Raw genomic sequence first — 13252 nt, 5'->3', positions numbered from 1 at the left:
TGTAATTGCTGCTGAGGCTTATGTTGTTTTATGGTGGACTCCTGTAGCTATTCACTTCTGTTTTGTTTGTTTGTTTGTTTGGTTGGTTTAATTTGTATGATCGGCCACTATTTGTTATCTTTTATCCTTGTCTTGTTTCGCAGCTTTGTTGAACGCTGGATTCTGATTGGTCAGTGAATGGCCATTGTTTCTGTAGATATCTGTGGAGAATTGTGACTATGTAAAATCAGTCAGTTTTGTACTAACGATGATTGGTGTTTGGATTAGCAATGCACAGTATCAATCTGATAATGACATGCAACATGCAGAGAGGAGCTCACAGCCAGAGGTTTGAAGTGGTGCATATGCCTGTGGTGGAAGCTTGAAACTTACCAACAAACACCCCAATAAATAAATTCAGAATTGTCAAGTTTATTTCATCGCTTTATATTATCCCTTACGTGTCCTTTTGTGTTGTCCGTCCGCTCTGTTATTCTGTCCTCCCTGTCCCTTCAGGGGCTTTTTGCCCATTGTTAGACTGTCACAGTAAATACCAGTTTGTGCTTATCTGACGTGCCCGGTTAAATCATACAATAAAAACAGAGGCATGTCCCTAAGCCCCTGCTACCTTGCTAGGGTAACCCCATTCATTGGTAACCTCCCAGACCATCTGAGAGATGCCTTGAAATCTTATTGCTGGTTCTGACATTGCATTGGGTAGCCCACCCATTTCTTCCATTGAGAGTCCCCTGTCACCAAGTGTATTTCATATGGCCTCATGTCCAAACACGCCTCAAATGTGCAAATCACACCATAGGGCAATATGCCTGAGGCTGAACCCCTCCCCTGTTACCCACCCCCCTTAATGCTAATATTCCAGGGCGAAAATAAAGGTACTGACATGGAATAGTGTATTTTCTGTAGAATCTGCCTTACTCACTCAGATAACTTGGACAATCGTTCACTGACTACATTATATTTACACATCTCTCAAACTTGTTTACCACAATAACATATTGTGTCATAGTAAATTAAAAAGCAAGTGTTACAAATTGAAGAAAACACGAGAAAAAAAGGGTGTTGTTGTCTGGTGATGATGTTGAATTGTACCTTGTGATTTTGAGACTTTATTTTAGTACTTCTGAACCACTCACACAGCTGTTTAGTTTGAAAAACAACGTGAAGTATTTTTATGATCTTTTACTGTCACTGGTGTGAATATTTTTTTAAAAGAAATATTAGGATCAAGTACAAGCTGTGAATTTTCCCACATGTTGTAAATCATAAAAAAAAGAAAACAACTGTGAAGAGATGAAAGCTTTGTTTTGCGTTTGACTGATTGTTACGGCTAACTATTTTTTTCTCGTTGCCTCTCTCTCTCTCTCTCTGTCTCCCTCTCTCTCTGTCTCCCTCCCTCCCTCTTTCTCTCTCTCTCTGTCTGTCTCTCCCTCTATTTCTTCCACACGCAGCGATCAAAAATAGCAGTGTATGAAAAGATGTGGTCGTACATGAAATCCGCAGAACCCTCCGTCTTTGTCAAGACGACGCCCGACGGGGTCTCTCGGGTACGAAAGTCGAAGGGCAAGTTCGCCTTTCTTCTCGAGTCCACCATGAACGAGTACATTGAGCAGAGGAAACCCTGCGACACCATGAAAGTGGGCGGCAATCTGGACTCTAAGGGCTATGGTGTGGCCACTCCCAAAGGCTCAGCATTAAGGTGGGTGGAATAATATGACAATATTTCCCATGTTGTTGTAGTATTCCACCTACCCTGATGTCTCGTGATATCATTTCTCCTCCTCCCCCCTACCCCCCGCTTTTTCTTCCTCTTTCTTTTTTTTTTCTATTTTTAATCTTTTCTGTTTCATTTTTATCTGAGTGAACCTGAAGAGGTAAAAGTATAAATACCTTTTTTTTTTAAATGTATTTTGATTGAAGATTATTATCATGGTTATTATTATTATGATTATGATTATTATTATTATCATTATTATGTGTGTTCTCTATATGTCTGTTTTCTGTTCTCTTCTAATCCAAACCAAAAGTTCTCATGTTGGAGTATTAGGACTAAGATTAACGGCCATTTCATGTTTATGTCTCTCTTACCGTCTCTCGATCTCTTTCCCTTCCTCTTCTTCGTCCTCTTCCTCGTCTTCTTCTTCTACTTCGATCTTTCCTTTTCTTCTCTGTCTTGTGTGCTGTCCTTCCTGAATGTTGTGTTGTCACTTTTAATTTAACAGTTCAACGGTTTTTCAATTTAGCTTGTAAAAGCGACGCTGTCACTTGTGACGAATGTTAATTGCATGGTGTTTGTTGTTGTTACTTTTTTCTTCTCAATGATGAGTATCCCCATCCCGCACACTTCAGTTTCAAACACTGTAACCTTCCATTGCCACCTTTACGATTTAACACTTTCTTTGCTCTAAGCCTTCTTATCTCCATATTCCTCAAATTTTTAACCAAATTGTCCTTGCGTGCTCTTTCAATGACCATTCTGATTACTGATAATCTTTAACAGATAATCTTATACACTATTACTATTAGTAGTAGTAGTAGTAGTAGTACTATATAAACATATTTATCAGTTCTATTTTATTAGCGTTACTACTACTATTACAATGCAGTAGATTTCTCACGGACCTGTGCATTTTCTTACAAGTTATGTTTTATCGTTTCAAGAAATGCTGTTAACCTGGCAGTTTTAAAACTGAATGAGCAAGGCCTCTTGGACAAATTGAAAAACAAATGGTGGTACGACAAGGGAGAGTGCGGCAGCGGGGGAGGTGACTCCAAGGTCAGCCTCAATGTCACCAAAACCGGGTACTTTAGTGCAGAGTAATCGGCAAGGCTGTTATTCTTGAACGACACAAAAGCCCCCCCGTCACGCCTGCTGCCAAAAGAAGGCAGCCGTTTTGGTTTTTTTTGGTGTTTGGTTGTTTTTGTTTTTTTGTTTTTTTTTTTCCCCCCTCACATCAGAGTCACCTGACTCTATTTAACCAGGCTATCACCCACGTAAGAGTAAACCACGAACCCTGACTTGGCTAATGGAGGGAGAAAAGGACCAGTACGATTTTGTGCTTCTGAGGAGAGGAAAGCAGCCACGGTTCAAAACAAAGACATAATCGTTTTCTCGCAGTGATAACGCAGTCCTTATAGCACACGAGGGAAAGAGTAGTTTTTACATAAACATCAAATCGAATGGTCTCATCTCCTCCGCGGTCTTATGGGGAATACACAACAGCTCTGTGTGGTTTGTCTGATCAAACTCTGCGGGAAATGAGTCTGCCCAGCAGCTGGTAAAGGGAGAGGTGCATTTCATGTCTCCTTTTTCCCTCTGCTTGGCAGCTGTTCACTGTCCAAGGAACCCTTGGTCCGAGTATTTTTATGGATATAAAAAGTTAAGGTCGACTTCAAATCTTATAGCTGGTTATTTTACCTTTACACTATGTATGTTAAAAAAAAGAAACGTGTGCAGAGGCAGGATGTTTGAGAACGATGATTCCTTTGACTGAAGATGTTTAGCTATATTTGGAGCACACATGTAGCATTCAGAGATACACAGCCATTGCCTTGCTGCGGTTTTTAAAAATGCTCCACGCTGCCGTAGACATCACGCGGAGAGAGAGAGAGAGAGAGTTTCGTTGAGACGTGCTTTCGGGCGAGGGGGGGGGGGGGTCGCGTCTTGAGAAGACGTAGCGACTGCAGCTGCCGCAAATGTGAGAATTCTGCTCTCTAATCTGTGAACTCGGCGCTCGGCTGGGGTCGTCCAGAGGTCACGACTGATTCTTGATAATCAGCGTGTTTTGTTTTTGACTCACAACAGCTCTGACCCTCATAAAGATGCTATTACAGGGACACAGTAATAACAGTAGAATGAAACAAAATCTCCCCTCTCCTTTGTTTTGTTTTCTTTGTTTGCCATAGTCTAAAATGTATGTGTTACAGGGGCATCTACCTCATTTTTCAGTTTAACACACACATACACTCACTCATAAAAAAAAAAAAACACTTGTTGATGTCATAGACAGTTATGAGGAAAAAGTGTCTCCTTTGATATTTTCTCATCCATTTAACAGAGATAAGGTTTTTTTTTTCTCAAGTGGTGGTAGGGAAGGGTGTTTCATTTCTCTTGTCACCTCCTCTTAATGTTCATACTGGTACGTTTTACTCGACCTTTTGTTCCTTTCTTTATCTTTTTATCCACATTTCCTTTCACATACTGGGTCTCATTGTCAGGACATGGAAGGAAGGTTCCGGAAAAAAAAGAAAAAAGAAAAAAGGAAAACAAGTGCAGAGGGAAGGCATGGGAACGAGAGTGAACAATACCAACACCATATGGGCTGTTATGTGCGCCATATTTTCTCCTGATTTAAAACCCACATTGCAAAAAAAGCAAACAAATATGGCATTAGCTCTTCAAGCTTCGCGGCACTAAGCTATTCCATTCTAATGTCTCGCCCTGATCATTTCTGTTGATTAAACCAATTAAATCTGGCCTTGTCTCCCCACTCACACAAATTGCTTGTCGATTGGCAAGTGAAGCGCCAAAGCTAAGCCCCAGCGCCATGGAAGCAGCAGATCAGATATTGACTCTGTGGAATTTGCGCACGCTCAATGATGTCCGCCGGGCAGGCGCGTGAATTTTTATTCGAGCGTTTTAATTTTTCCCCGAGTCTGTTTGTCATCACCGATGTTTGAGTTAGTCAGATCATTGCCGCACTTGTTCTGCGCCATGGCTTGGCCTTCCCGCTGTTTTATACTGTCCTGAAAATGGGATCTGCTCTTTCACGCAGTCCAACCTGACGTCTTAGCCCAGCGAGGAGGCTATAATTCTCCATACAGGCCAGTCAGTACACACACACACACACACACACACACACACACACCTTTTTGTGGCAGGCAGAGTGCAGTCGTGGCTGTGGATGAGGGTGAAAGTTGCTCCAGCTCTGATAATCACCTGCTCTGTTACAGCTTTGTTTTTTACAGACCGCAGTGATCTGGAGCCCACACAGCACTCCACACAGTCGCTGGACTGCTAGTTAATGAGCCCGTGTTTGTCAGGCTGAAATGGCTCTTCTGCACCACATCGAAAAAAGGAACACCCCACCACACACACACCCCCACCCCCTCCTCCCTGCCCTCTCCACACATCAGGCTACCTGTAACAAACAGACATCTTCAGTCAGAAAGAGCTCTCCCTGTGCAAACCCACCTCCCCGCAGGCAGACTGCAACCATCCCACTGATTAGTTTTCTCTCTCACATCACACCCAACACTTAAAGGATAATTACACTGTTAATCAATGTCTTTCCTCAAGCCAAAAGAGGAATGCTCAGACCATATTGAGCTCTTATCAGGAGTTGCCATGGAAAACGTCACAAATGTGTCTGTCACCGTTTCTGCCTCAGAGCACCAGCTCGCTCTCTTCACCACACACAGCGCACGCGGGTTCCGCTTCCTTTTGTTTCATTTCATTTCATTTCGTTTGCGTTCGTTTGATGCTCAGTTCGATTTTATTCCTCTTAATTTTGTGCTAGATCTATATAATTAATATATAATTAAGGGAGAACAAAATGCAGTGTTAAAAAAACCATTATATTGACTCTGTAGGGCGTCAGTATGCATGCAGGTGTAAGGGTATGTAGGGACTGAGTAGAAATTTAGTTTTGTCTACAGGTGGTTTTTTTTTTGGTTTGTTTTGGTTTGTTTTGTTTTGTCATTGGCTCTAATCTCGTCAAACATCAAAAAGGTCAAGACCATTCTCTCTCTCTCTCTTTTTTTCCCCCCTCTGTTTTTGAAAAACTAATTGTAACAGTCTGTGCCTTTGTTCTTATAGAGCTCCCATCTCCCTCCAGATTTGCTACAACTCTCCTCAGCTTGGACAAAATACAGCTGGTATATTTTGTTTGTCTGTCAGTCAATAGAGGGGTTCCAGACACACAGATTCAACTGTCCAGGTCATCTGGTTTACCTTTTACCATGAGCCAAACATTATTTTCCTCTTGCTTTATAGATTTTTGCAGGTTGTATCATCAGAACCTGCCTGTTCCTCTGTTAACAGTGTATGCCGATTACTCAAAGCGATATAGGTAGGTCCCTGGCACCGTAGCTTAGCCGTGGTGATAATGACGAGGTGGTCGTTAGCGTGCCTGCTAATGTGATGTGTTTTAAAATGGCCAGGAGTCCTGCTTTATCGCTTTGCAAAAAGTTATGAAAGTAGTTAAGACTTGAATAACATAAAATAACATAATATAATGTTATTTATGTTATTTCCCACGTGAAGAACTCCTGTAAACCTTGCAGTATTGAAACTCAGTGAACAAGGCATCTTAGCCAAGCTGAAAAACAAATGGTGGTACGATAAGGGTGAATGTGGGACCAAGGACTCTGGAAGTAAGGTCAGTCGCTGCAGGTCTTTTGTACTGATTCCAAAAATTGCATTTTGACGTATTGTTCATATGCAAAAGAAAAAAAAATAGTATTCAGATAATATCTATTTTCATTTTATTTGTTGTTATTACTATTAGAATATTTTTATGAATAATTTTTTTGGGGGAGGCCACATGTATGGAACAGAATTGAGTGCCTCCAGGAATTGCACTATCTTCCCCACCTTGAAATAGCTCATAGATCACTTTCTTCATTTGCAATAGTAGTTTTTTTTTCTCTGACTGAAACACTTACTTTCTTTGAATTAATGACATATCACATTGTTTAGCATGTGTGGGGAATATATAGAAAGTGCAAAAGAGACATATATTTTGATCTTTCTATTTTTAAATATAAAAAAAAAAAAGTGTTATAATTTTGCTCATTTTTCACTCGACATTCATGACATTATAACCATTGTGCTGCTGTTTTTATTTACCAAACTTTTAATTAAAATTTTGATTTATTAGTGTTGTTACTTATTTGCATGAAATATGTCGTTTAGATTGTTTAACCTCCTGTGGTGTGAGCCACAAAACAAAATTTCTCATTGTGACAAACTGCATCAGTTGAGCTTCCTGGAGCCTAGAGTGTCATAGTTCTGACTCAGTAAGACGCTGAACCAGACGAGTCACAGTGTCAACATTTTGTTTGCACCCCCCACATGAAGTTAAAGAATATTATAAACGTCTTTCTTAACCCTCTGAGGTTGAGTTCAGTTGTCGGACTTGCGGTACTGAAGGCTCTGCTGTTCAGATGAGTATTTGTAAAACGAGTTAAGAGGAGAACTCATAGGGTTAAAATGCAAATGGTAGAACTCTTATGAACAAATTTTTAATGAACAAGTTTGGGAGGTAAGCAGCAGCAGAATGGTTCAGAACAATTTTTAAAAGATTTTTGGTATAGGAAAATATGTCAAAAATGTGAATTTGAATGTTAGATTGCACAGATAGTTTTTTGGATTCTTTTTCTTTTTTTCTTTCTTTTTTTTTTTTCCAAAGACAATTTTGGTTTTTTTAGTCAAGGCTTTATGAGGGTTTTGACCTGTACGTAACTGACCAGCTTCCTGTGAATTCTCACACGGAGAAAGCTTTTTATTGAGAATAGCTTAGATGACAGCTCTACATTCACCGGTCAAGTACGGTTTGATTTTATCACTACGGGCGTTGACGTATCTGTCCTCTGCCAGAGCTTGAGGAGGAGTGCTTGACCTCACTAGCCAGGAGTTTCTCTCGACTTCTGATTAGAGTGGGAAAGCCAAAATTCATATCTCAGGGTCAACCTTTAGCTTTACACCATAGACATGTACTGTTAAAGTCCTTCCTCCTAATGGTCTGCTGGCTTCATCCTTTGGAATCCTTACGATTTTCCAATGGTTGCACCAGAAAACATTTACCTAAAGGAGGACACATCTCCTGTGATAGATCCAGTGCTAGAAAAATATTAGTACTCTTTTACTGATATTTCAGTCTTAGAATTTTGACAGGTTGAAAGTTACTAAACTGTAGCTTTAGCATATTGACTGTTGTGCTGTCTACCGAAAGGTCGCCACTGCAGGAAACGCTAACTATCTTCTTCACTTCTCTTAGGACAAGACGAGCGCTCTGAGTCTGAGTAACGTAGCTGGAGTCTTCTATATTCTGGTTGGAGGGCTGGGGTTGGCTATGATGGTGGCCTTAATTGAGTTCTGTTACAAGTCACGTGCAGAATCCAAAAGGCTGAAACTTGAAAAGAATGCCCAAAACTTTAAGCCTGCTCCTCCAACCAACACTCAGAACTTTGCCACATACCGAGAAGGCTACAACGTCTACGGGACAGAAAGTGTAAAGATCTAGGGGTATGGTTTCCACACACACACACTGTCCCTGGGCTTTATAGCTGGTTGTGTGTTTATGGCTGAAATGTATTGTTTGAGTTTGGACGTGTTTGTGTGTTTAATGTATTTGTCGGGTGATTGGCATAGTGCATTTTCTTTTCTTTTTTCTTTTTTTTTTTGTGAACAGAAAGTGATTCATCTAATTTTGTATTGATGACTACATGAAGTCTAATTTTTTTTACAAGATCTCAAATACATAGGACATTTATTCAACATTTACAAGTTGATTTAATCACCACATTTTGTGCCGTGAGAAGACATCATATACTCTAATGACAAGTAAGGGAGATAAGCATTTAGGCTTGTAGTTGATTGGTAGTCACTGCTCTTCCAATCAGAAAATCTTACTCCTACACACGCATGCATTGCTCTGCTGTTTCTCCTTTTCTTTTTTTTCTAAACAGGTTTAAGGCTTTGCAGCTTCTCACGGTATCCCTGACGATTGTGAAAAAAAGTGTAAAGAGATGGCTGGATCTCTAGGAGGGACTGCTCAACCACTGCCCCAAGGCCCTCTACCCTAAACACGTTACCCACCCCCCCTCACCACCCCCAGTCCCATCCCTCACCCCACCCCATATCAGCCATGTGAGCGCGGCATGGCACTCAGAGAAGATGACGCGAGGGGACATGCGTGAAGAGCTGACTTTGCTTCCTTCAGTGCCTTATGAAACATTTGATGGAGAATTACAGAAATGCAAAAGTCATGACAGTTATAGTATATTGTTTGAGACGTAAACATAAAACGTGAAGGAATGCTATCGTCATCTGTGACTAAACTCTGAGATATATATCAACTCCATGGAAAGAAAGAGAGAGAGAGATAGAGAGAGAGAGAGCGAGAGAAAAAAAGCCATCACTTGCAATCTTAGCACATTATGAGCCAGAGACAAAACTCGTATCTGTGAAAATCTGAATACCGATATAACCCTGGTTATTTAAGCATATCTAAGTATGCTTGTAATTCTCTTGTTAAACTGTAAATTTGCTCTTGCAATCATTCTCATGGATCAGAGAGTTCATTTCTCTCTTTTGTTTTCCTTTTTTAAAATTTTTCCTTAGAGGAGAGAGGATCATTCCATATCAACCCAGTCCGTTTTGTGTTTGGTTGGATTGGAGTGGTTGTGTGTTATTCTGTTGGTCTGTTGACATTCTTTCATTGACTTTCTGTAAGGAAATGACCTTCATCCTCAGCCAGAGAAAACGTTATATCAAAACAATAAAAACAATATTCCATATAGTACTTTTTTCTGCTTTGTTCTACAAAGCAAACAAAATGTCTGAGACAGAATCCCTCCCCATTGCAGAAGTTTCAAGTGTTAACACCAATGAAATGATGAATGAGAACTGTTTGGAAAATTACCTCCTTATGGGGACAATGCACATGGATTTCTATTCTTTTATTTCCAGTTATCAGAAGTTATACAAAATACATCATCTGTTGTCGCAAATCATCTATACAAAATGAATCATCAGCTGCAATCCTTGAGTGGGATAGCAGTAATGGCTTTTAAAATGTTGTATTTTTTGATTACCTCGCAGTTTTCCCAATGTATTTGCACATTTCAGTCCAGCTTTGGTTTTTGTTTTCTTTAGTGAGCATTTTAGTGTTTGGTGAACTACTTAGTAAATAATAGCATTAATAACAGAATGGTTAATAGATTTATACAAGGTGATTACAGGGGACATCTTACAAGCTTAGCACATTTACATTTTGCTGTAATGATTTCTTTTTGCATTTGAAAAAAACAAAAAATAAAATAAAATAAATGAAAACACAAACTGTGACTCCATAGGGTTTAGAAAAGATATCAATGACCCTAAAACAACGGAAAGATAGTTTTGTACAGAAAAGCAAACTTTTAAAAGAAAATAAAAAGGAAACTATGAATTCTACTGAAATGCACATTTGTTTGAAATAAGATTTATTACAAAAGTCTGAAGGATTCACAAAGGAGTGAGTGATTTCCCAGTTTTTTAAGTGCATGTGAAAATTAGTGATTGCTTTTAATAAGCCCTGCAACTTCCAGCAGATCTTAGGTGGTTAAAAAAAAAGTAGAAATTGAGCTTCTGTTATCTTATTTTCACCCTTTCCCCCCCCCTTCCTGTAACTGCACTTCAGCAAACAGAACATTGGCAATCTTAATGAAAACAAAAAAACAAAAAAGGAAGATATGCATGCGTGGTGACTGAACCTCATTAGTGAGGCATTGTACAAAGAATTTTATTACGTTTTGTAAATAAACTGTATAGAAAATATTTGTGTGTGTGTCATATTTCACATTTCAAATCAGAAATGGCTTTAAAACATGTGGTTGTACTATGATTAATCCATTTGCTGAAGGACTTTATTGACAGACAAATAACGTATACACACTGGGTTGTCAGTTCAATTTTTAATTATGATTTGTAAAGCACTTCTTACTGCACACATTGAAATAGAGCTTTATTTGTCCTCCTTTGGCCTCTGCCTGAGGAATCAGTACAAACAGCAGTCCCTGTAAGAACCTGCATTTGTCTCAGATAGCAGTCACTGTAAGGACCCTGTACACACTACAGACAGCAGTCAATATAAGGACCCTGTACACATTACAGACAGCAGTCAATGCAAGGACCCCGTACACATTACAGACAGCAGTCAATGTAAGGACCCTGTACACACCACAGACAACAGTCAATATAAGGACCCTGTACACAATACAAACAGTGGTCAATGTAAGGACCCTGTACACACTACAGACAGCAGTCACTGTAAGGACCCTGTACACACTACAGACAGCAGTCAATGCAAGGACCCTGTACACATTACAGACAGCAGTCAATGTAAGGACCCTGTACACACCACAGACAACAGTCAATATAAGGACCCTGTACACATTACAGACAGCAGTCAATGCAAGGACCCTGTACACATTACAGACAGCAGTCAATGTAAGGACCCTGTGCACACCACAGACAACAGTCAATATAAGGATCCTGTACACAATACAGACAGTGGTCAATGTAAGGACCCTGTACACACTACAGACAACAGTAACTGTAAAGACCCTTTACACACTACAGACAGCAGTAACTGCAAGGACACTGTGCACACTACAGACAGCAGTCAATATAAGGACCCTGAACACATTACAGACAGCAGTTAATGTAAGGACCCTTTACACATTACAGACAACAGTAACTGTAAGGACCTTGTACACATTACAGAGAGCAGTAACTGTAAGGACCCTGTACACACCACAGACAGCAGTCAATATAAGGACCCTGTACACACTATAGCCAGCAGTCAATATAAGGACCCTGTACACACTATAGCCAGCAGTTAATGTAAGGACCCTTTACACACTATAGACAGCAGTAACTGTAAGGACCCTGTACACACTATAGACAGCAGTCAATATAAGGACCCTGTACACACTATAGACAGCAGTCAATATAAGGACCCTTTACACACTATAGACAGCAGTCAATATAAGGACCCTGTACACACTATAGACAGCAGTTAATGTAAGGACCCTTTACACACTATAGACAGCAGTAACTGTAAGGACCCTGTACACACTATAGACAGCAGTCAATATAAGGACCCTGTACACACTATAGACAGCAGTTAATGCAAGGACCTGCTTCTAGCTCTGCTGAAGCTATCTTGTGTCACATATCCAACATTCAAAAGTTTATCTGGCCTCCAATTTCAGGCATTTTTCCTCAAGGTGTTTGTGAAAGGACACTAATATGGCAATGATATATCAACTGAGTTAATTTTGCAATTAACAACCCAAACCCTGGGGTGAAACTCATCAGAATTAGTAAGACTGTCTCATAAACCCAGGGAACTATATTCCTACCAAATACAGTTTACAAAAACGATGTCTGCATGCATCTAGTTTACATTTGTCAGGATTTTTTTTTTTTTAATTGGACATTACAGTGACTATACAGCTGAGTTTTGTAAATGGTGCTATCATATGTATATGTACTGTATAATTTTTGGCAAGACTGTATAAGACATGACAGAATATTCAGTAGGATACTCTGTCTTTAAAAGAAAAAGTCATAGGACAACATGACCCACTGGGAAAACTATCTTTATTTAGAAAAAAAGTAATACATTGGAAGAGTACAGCAGATTTAAAAACTCCAAAAAGTTGTTTTGAAAGTAGTGAATACTTTCCAGTTTATAATCCATTTATTCATGAAGCATTTTAGCTTGCCAATTTTTATACAAATCTCTTTTTTTGTTGTTGTTTTTTTCTTAAAAACGTGATTAATACACCAAAAAAAAAAAAAAAGAGCCAGAGTGAAACGTTTGAAATGACAGTAACAGGTAATGACGACTTGCGTGTGACCATTTTATTTCTGTATACATGATATACAAATAGACTGTTTGGACTGCATCAAAAAAACACCTATGTATCCATATTCTATGTACTAAAAAAGAAAGAAAAAAATAAATAAATGGAAGTCTTACTGGGGCACAAATACCTGGTTTCATTTGCAAAGCCTGACTGACTGGGAAAAAAATAACAGCTCACAGAAAAATGATTTAGGAAAAAAAAAGAAAAAAAAAAATCAAGCAAGTTTGAGAGTGTGACACTGCTCAGACCTCAAATCACGTTTGTGACGTAAGCAGCACATTGTGCTAAAATTGAAACGGAAACAAACTTTCAGCAAGTTACTGAAAATACCATTAAAAAAACATCTGATTAAAATTCACTCTACAATATTCCTAAGCGATACGGCCAAAAGAATCTATGCTGCATTTTTTTTTTTTTTTTTGCATTTATGCAAACACACCCAATTTTAGGACAGCGATAGAAAAAAAAAGAACAACAACAACAACAAAAAAAAAGAATTAAGACGCGAACACGGTTTAAAGGAGTTTCAGGCGAAAGAGGCTCCAAAGCTTTTCACGGTCCACAGCAGGCAACTCTGCCAAAGATAAATGCACAATTCAGTCAAAAAAACACA

General features: G+C 39.3%; 2 protein-coding genes across 3 annotated transcripts in view; one reads left to right on the top strand and one right to left on the bottom strand.

Annotated features, from left to right (window-relative positions):
* Window positions 1-8243, top strand: part of gria3b (glutamate receptor, ionotropic, AMPA 3b) — an 82755-nt gene extending 74512 nt beyond the window's left edge. The window contains exons 13-15 of one of the 2 annotated variants that reach the window (XM_030766652.1): window positions 1449-1696; window positions 6263-6377; window positions 7998-8243. In XM_030766652.1, coding sequence (XP_030622512.1) covers window positions 1449-1696; window positions 6263-6377; window positions 7998-8243 — 609 coding nt within the window. Of the gene's footprint in view, window positions 1-1448; window positions 1697-2658; window positions 2774-6262; window positions 6378-7997 lie in introns of both variants that reach the window. The other variant, XM_030766651.1, reaches the window with a different exon arrangement.
* Window positions 8244-12520: 4277 nt separating this feature from the next.
* The window catches only part of thoc2 (THO complex 2), a 48203-nt gene continuing 47471 nt past the window's right edge, over window positions 12521-13252 (bottom strand). Inside the window, exon 39 of the mRNA XM_030766650.1 lies at window positions 12521-13213. The gene's annotated coding sequence lies outside the window, so the exon portion shown is untranslated. The remainder of the gene's footprint in view (window positions 13214-13252) is intronic.

This window comes from Chanos chanos, chromosome 2 (genome assembly GCF_902362185.1).
Source record: "Chanos chanos chromosome 2, fChaCha1.1, whole genome shotgun sequence".
NCBI classification, from domain to species: domain Eukaryota; kingdom Metazoa; phylum Chordata; class Actinopteri; order Gonorynchiformes; family Chanidae; genus Chanos; species Chanos chanos.
The sequence above is the reverse complement of the archived record's forward strand: the minus strand, read 5'-3'. Positions and strand labels throughout refer to the sequence as shown.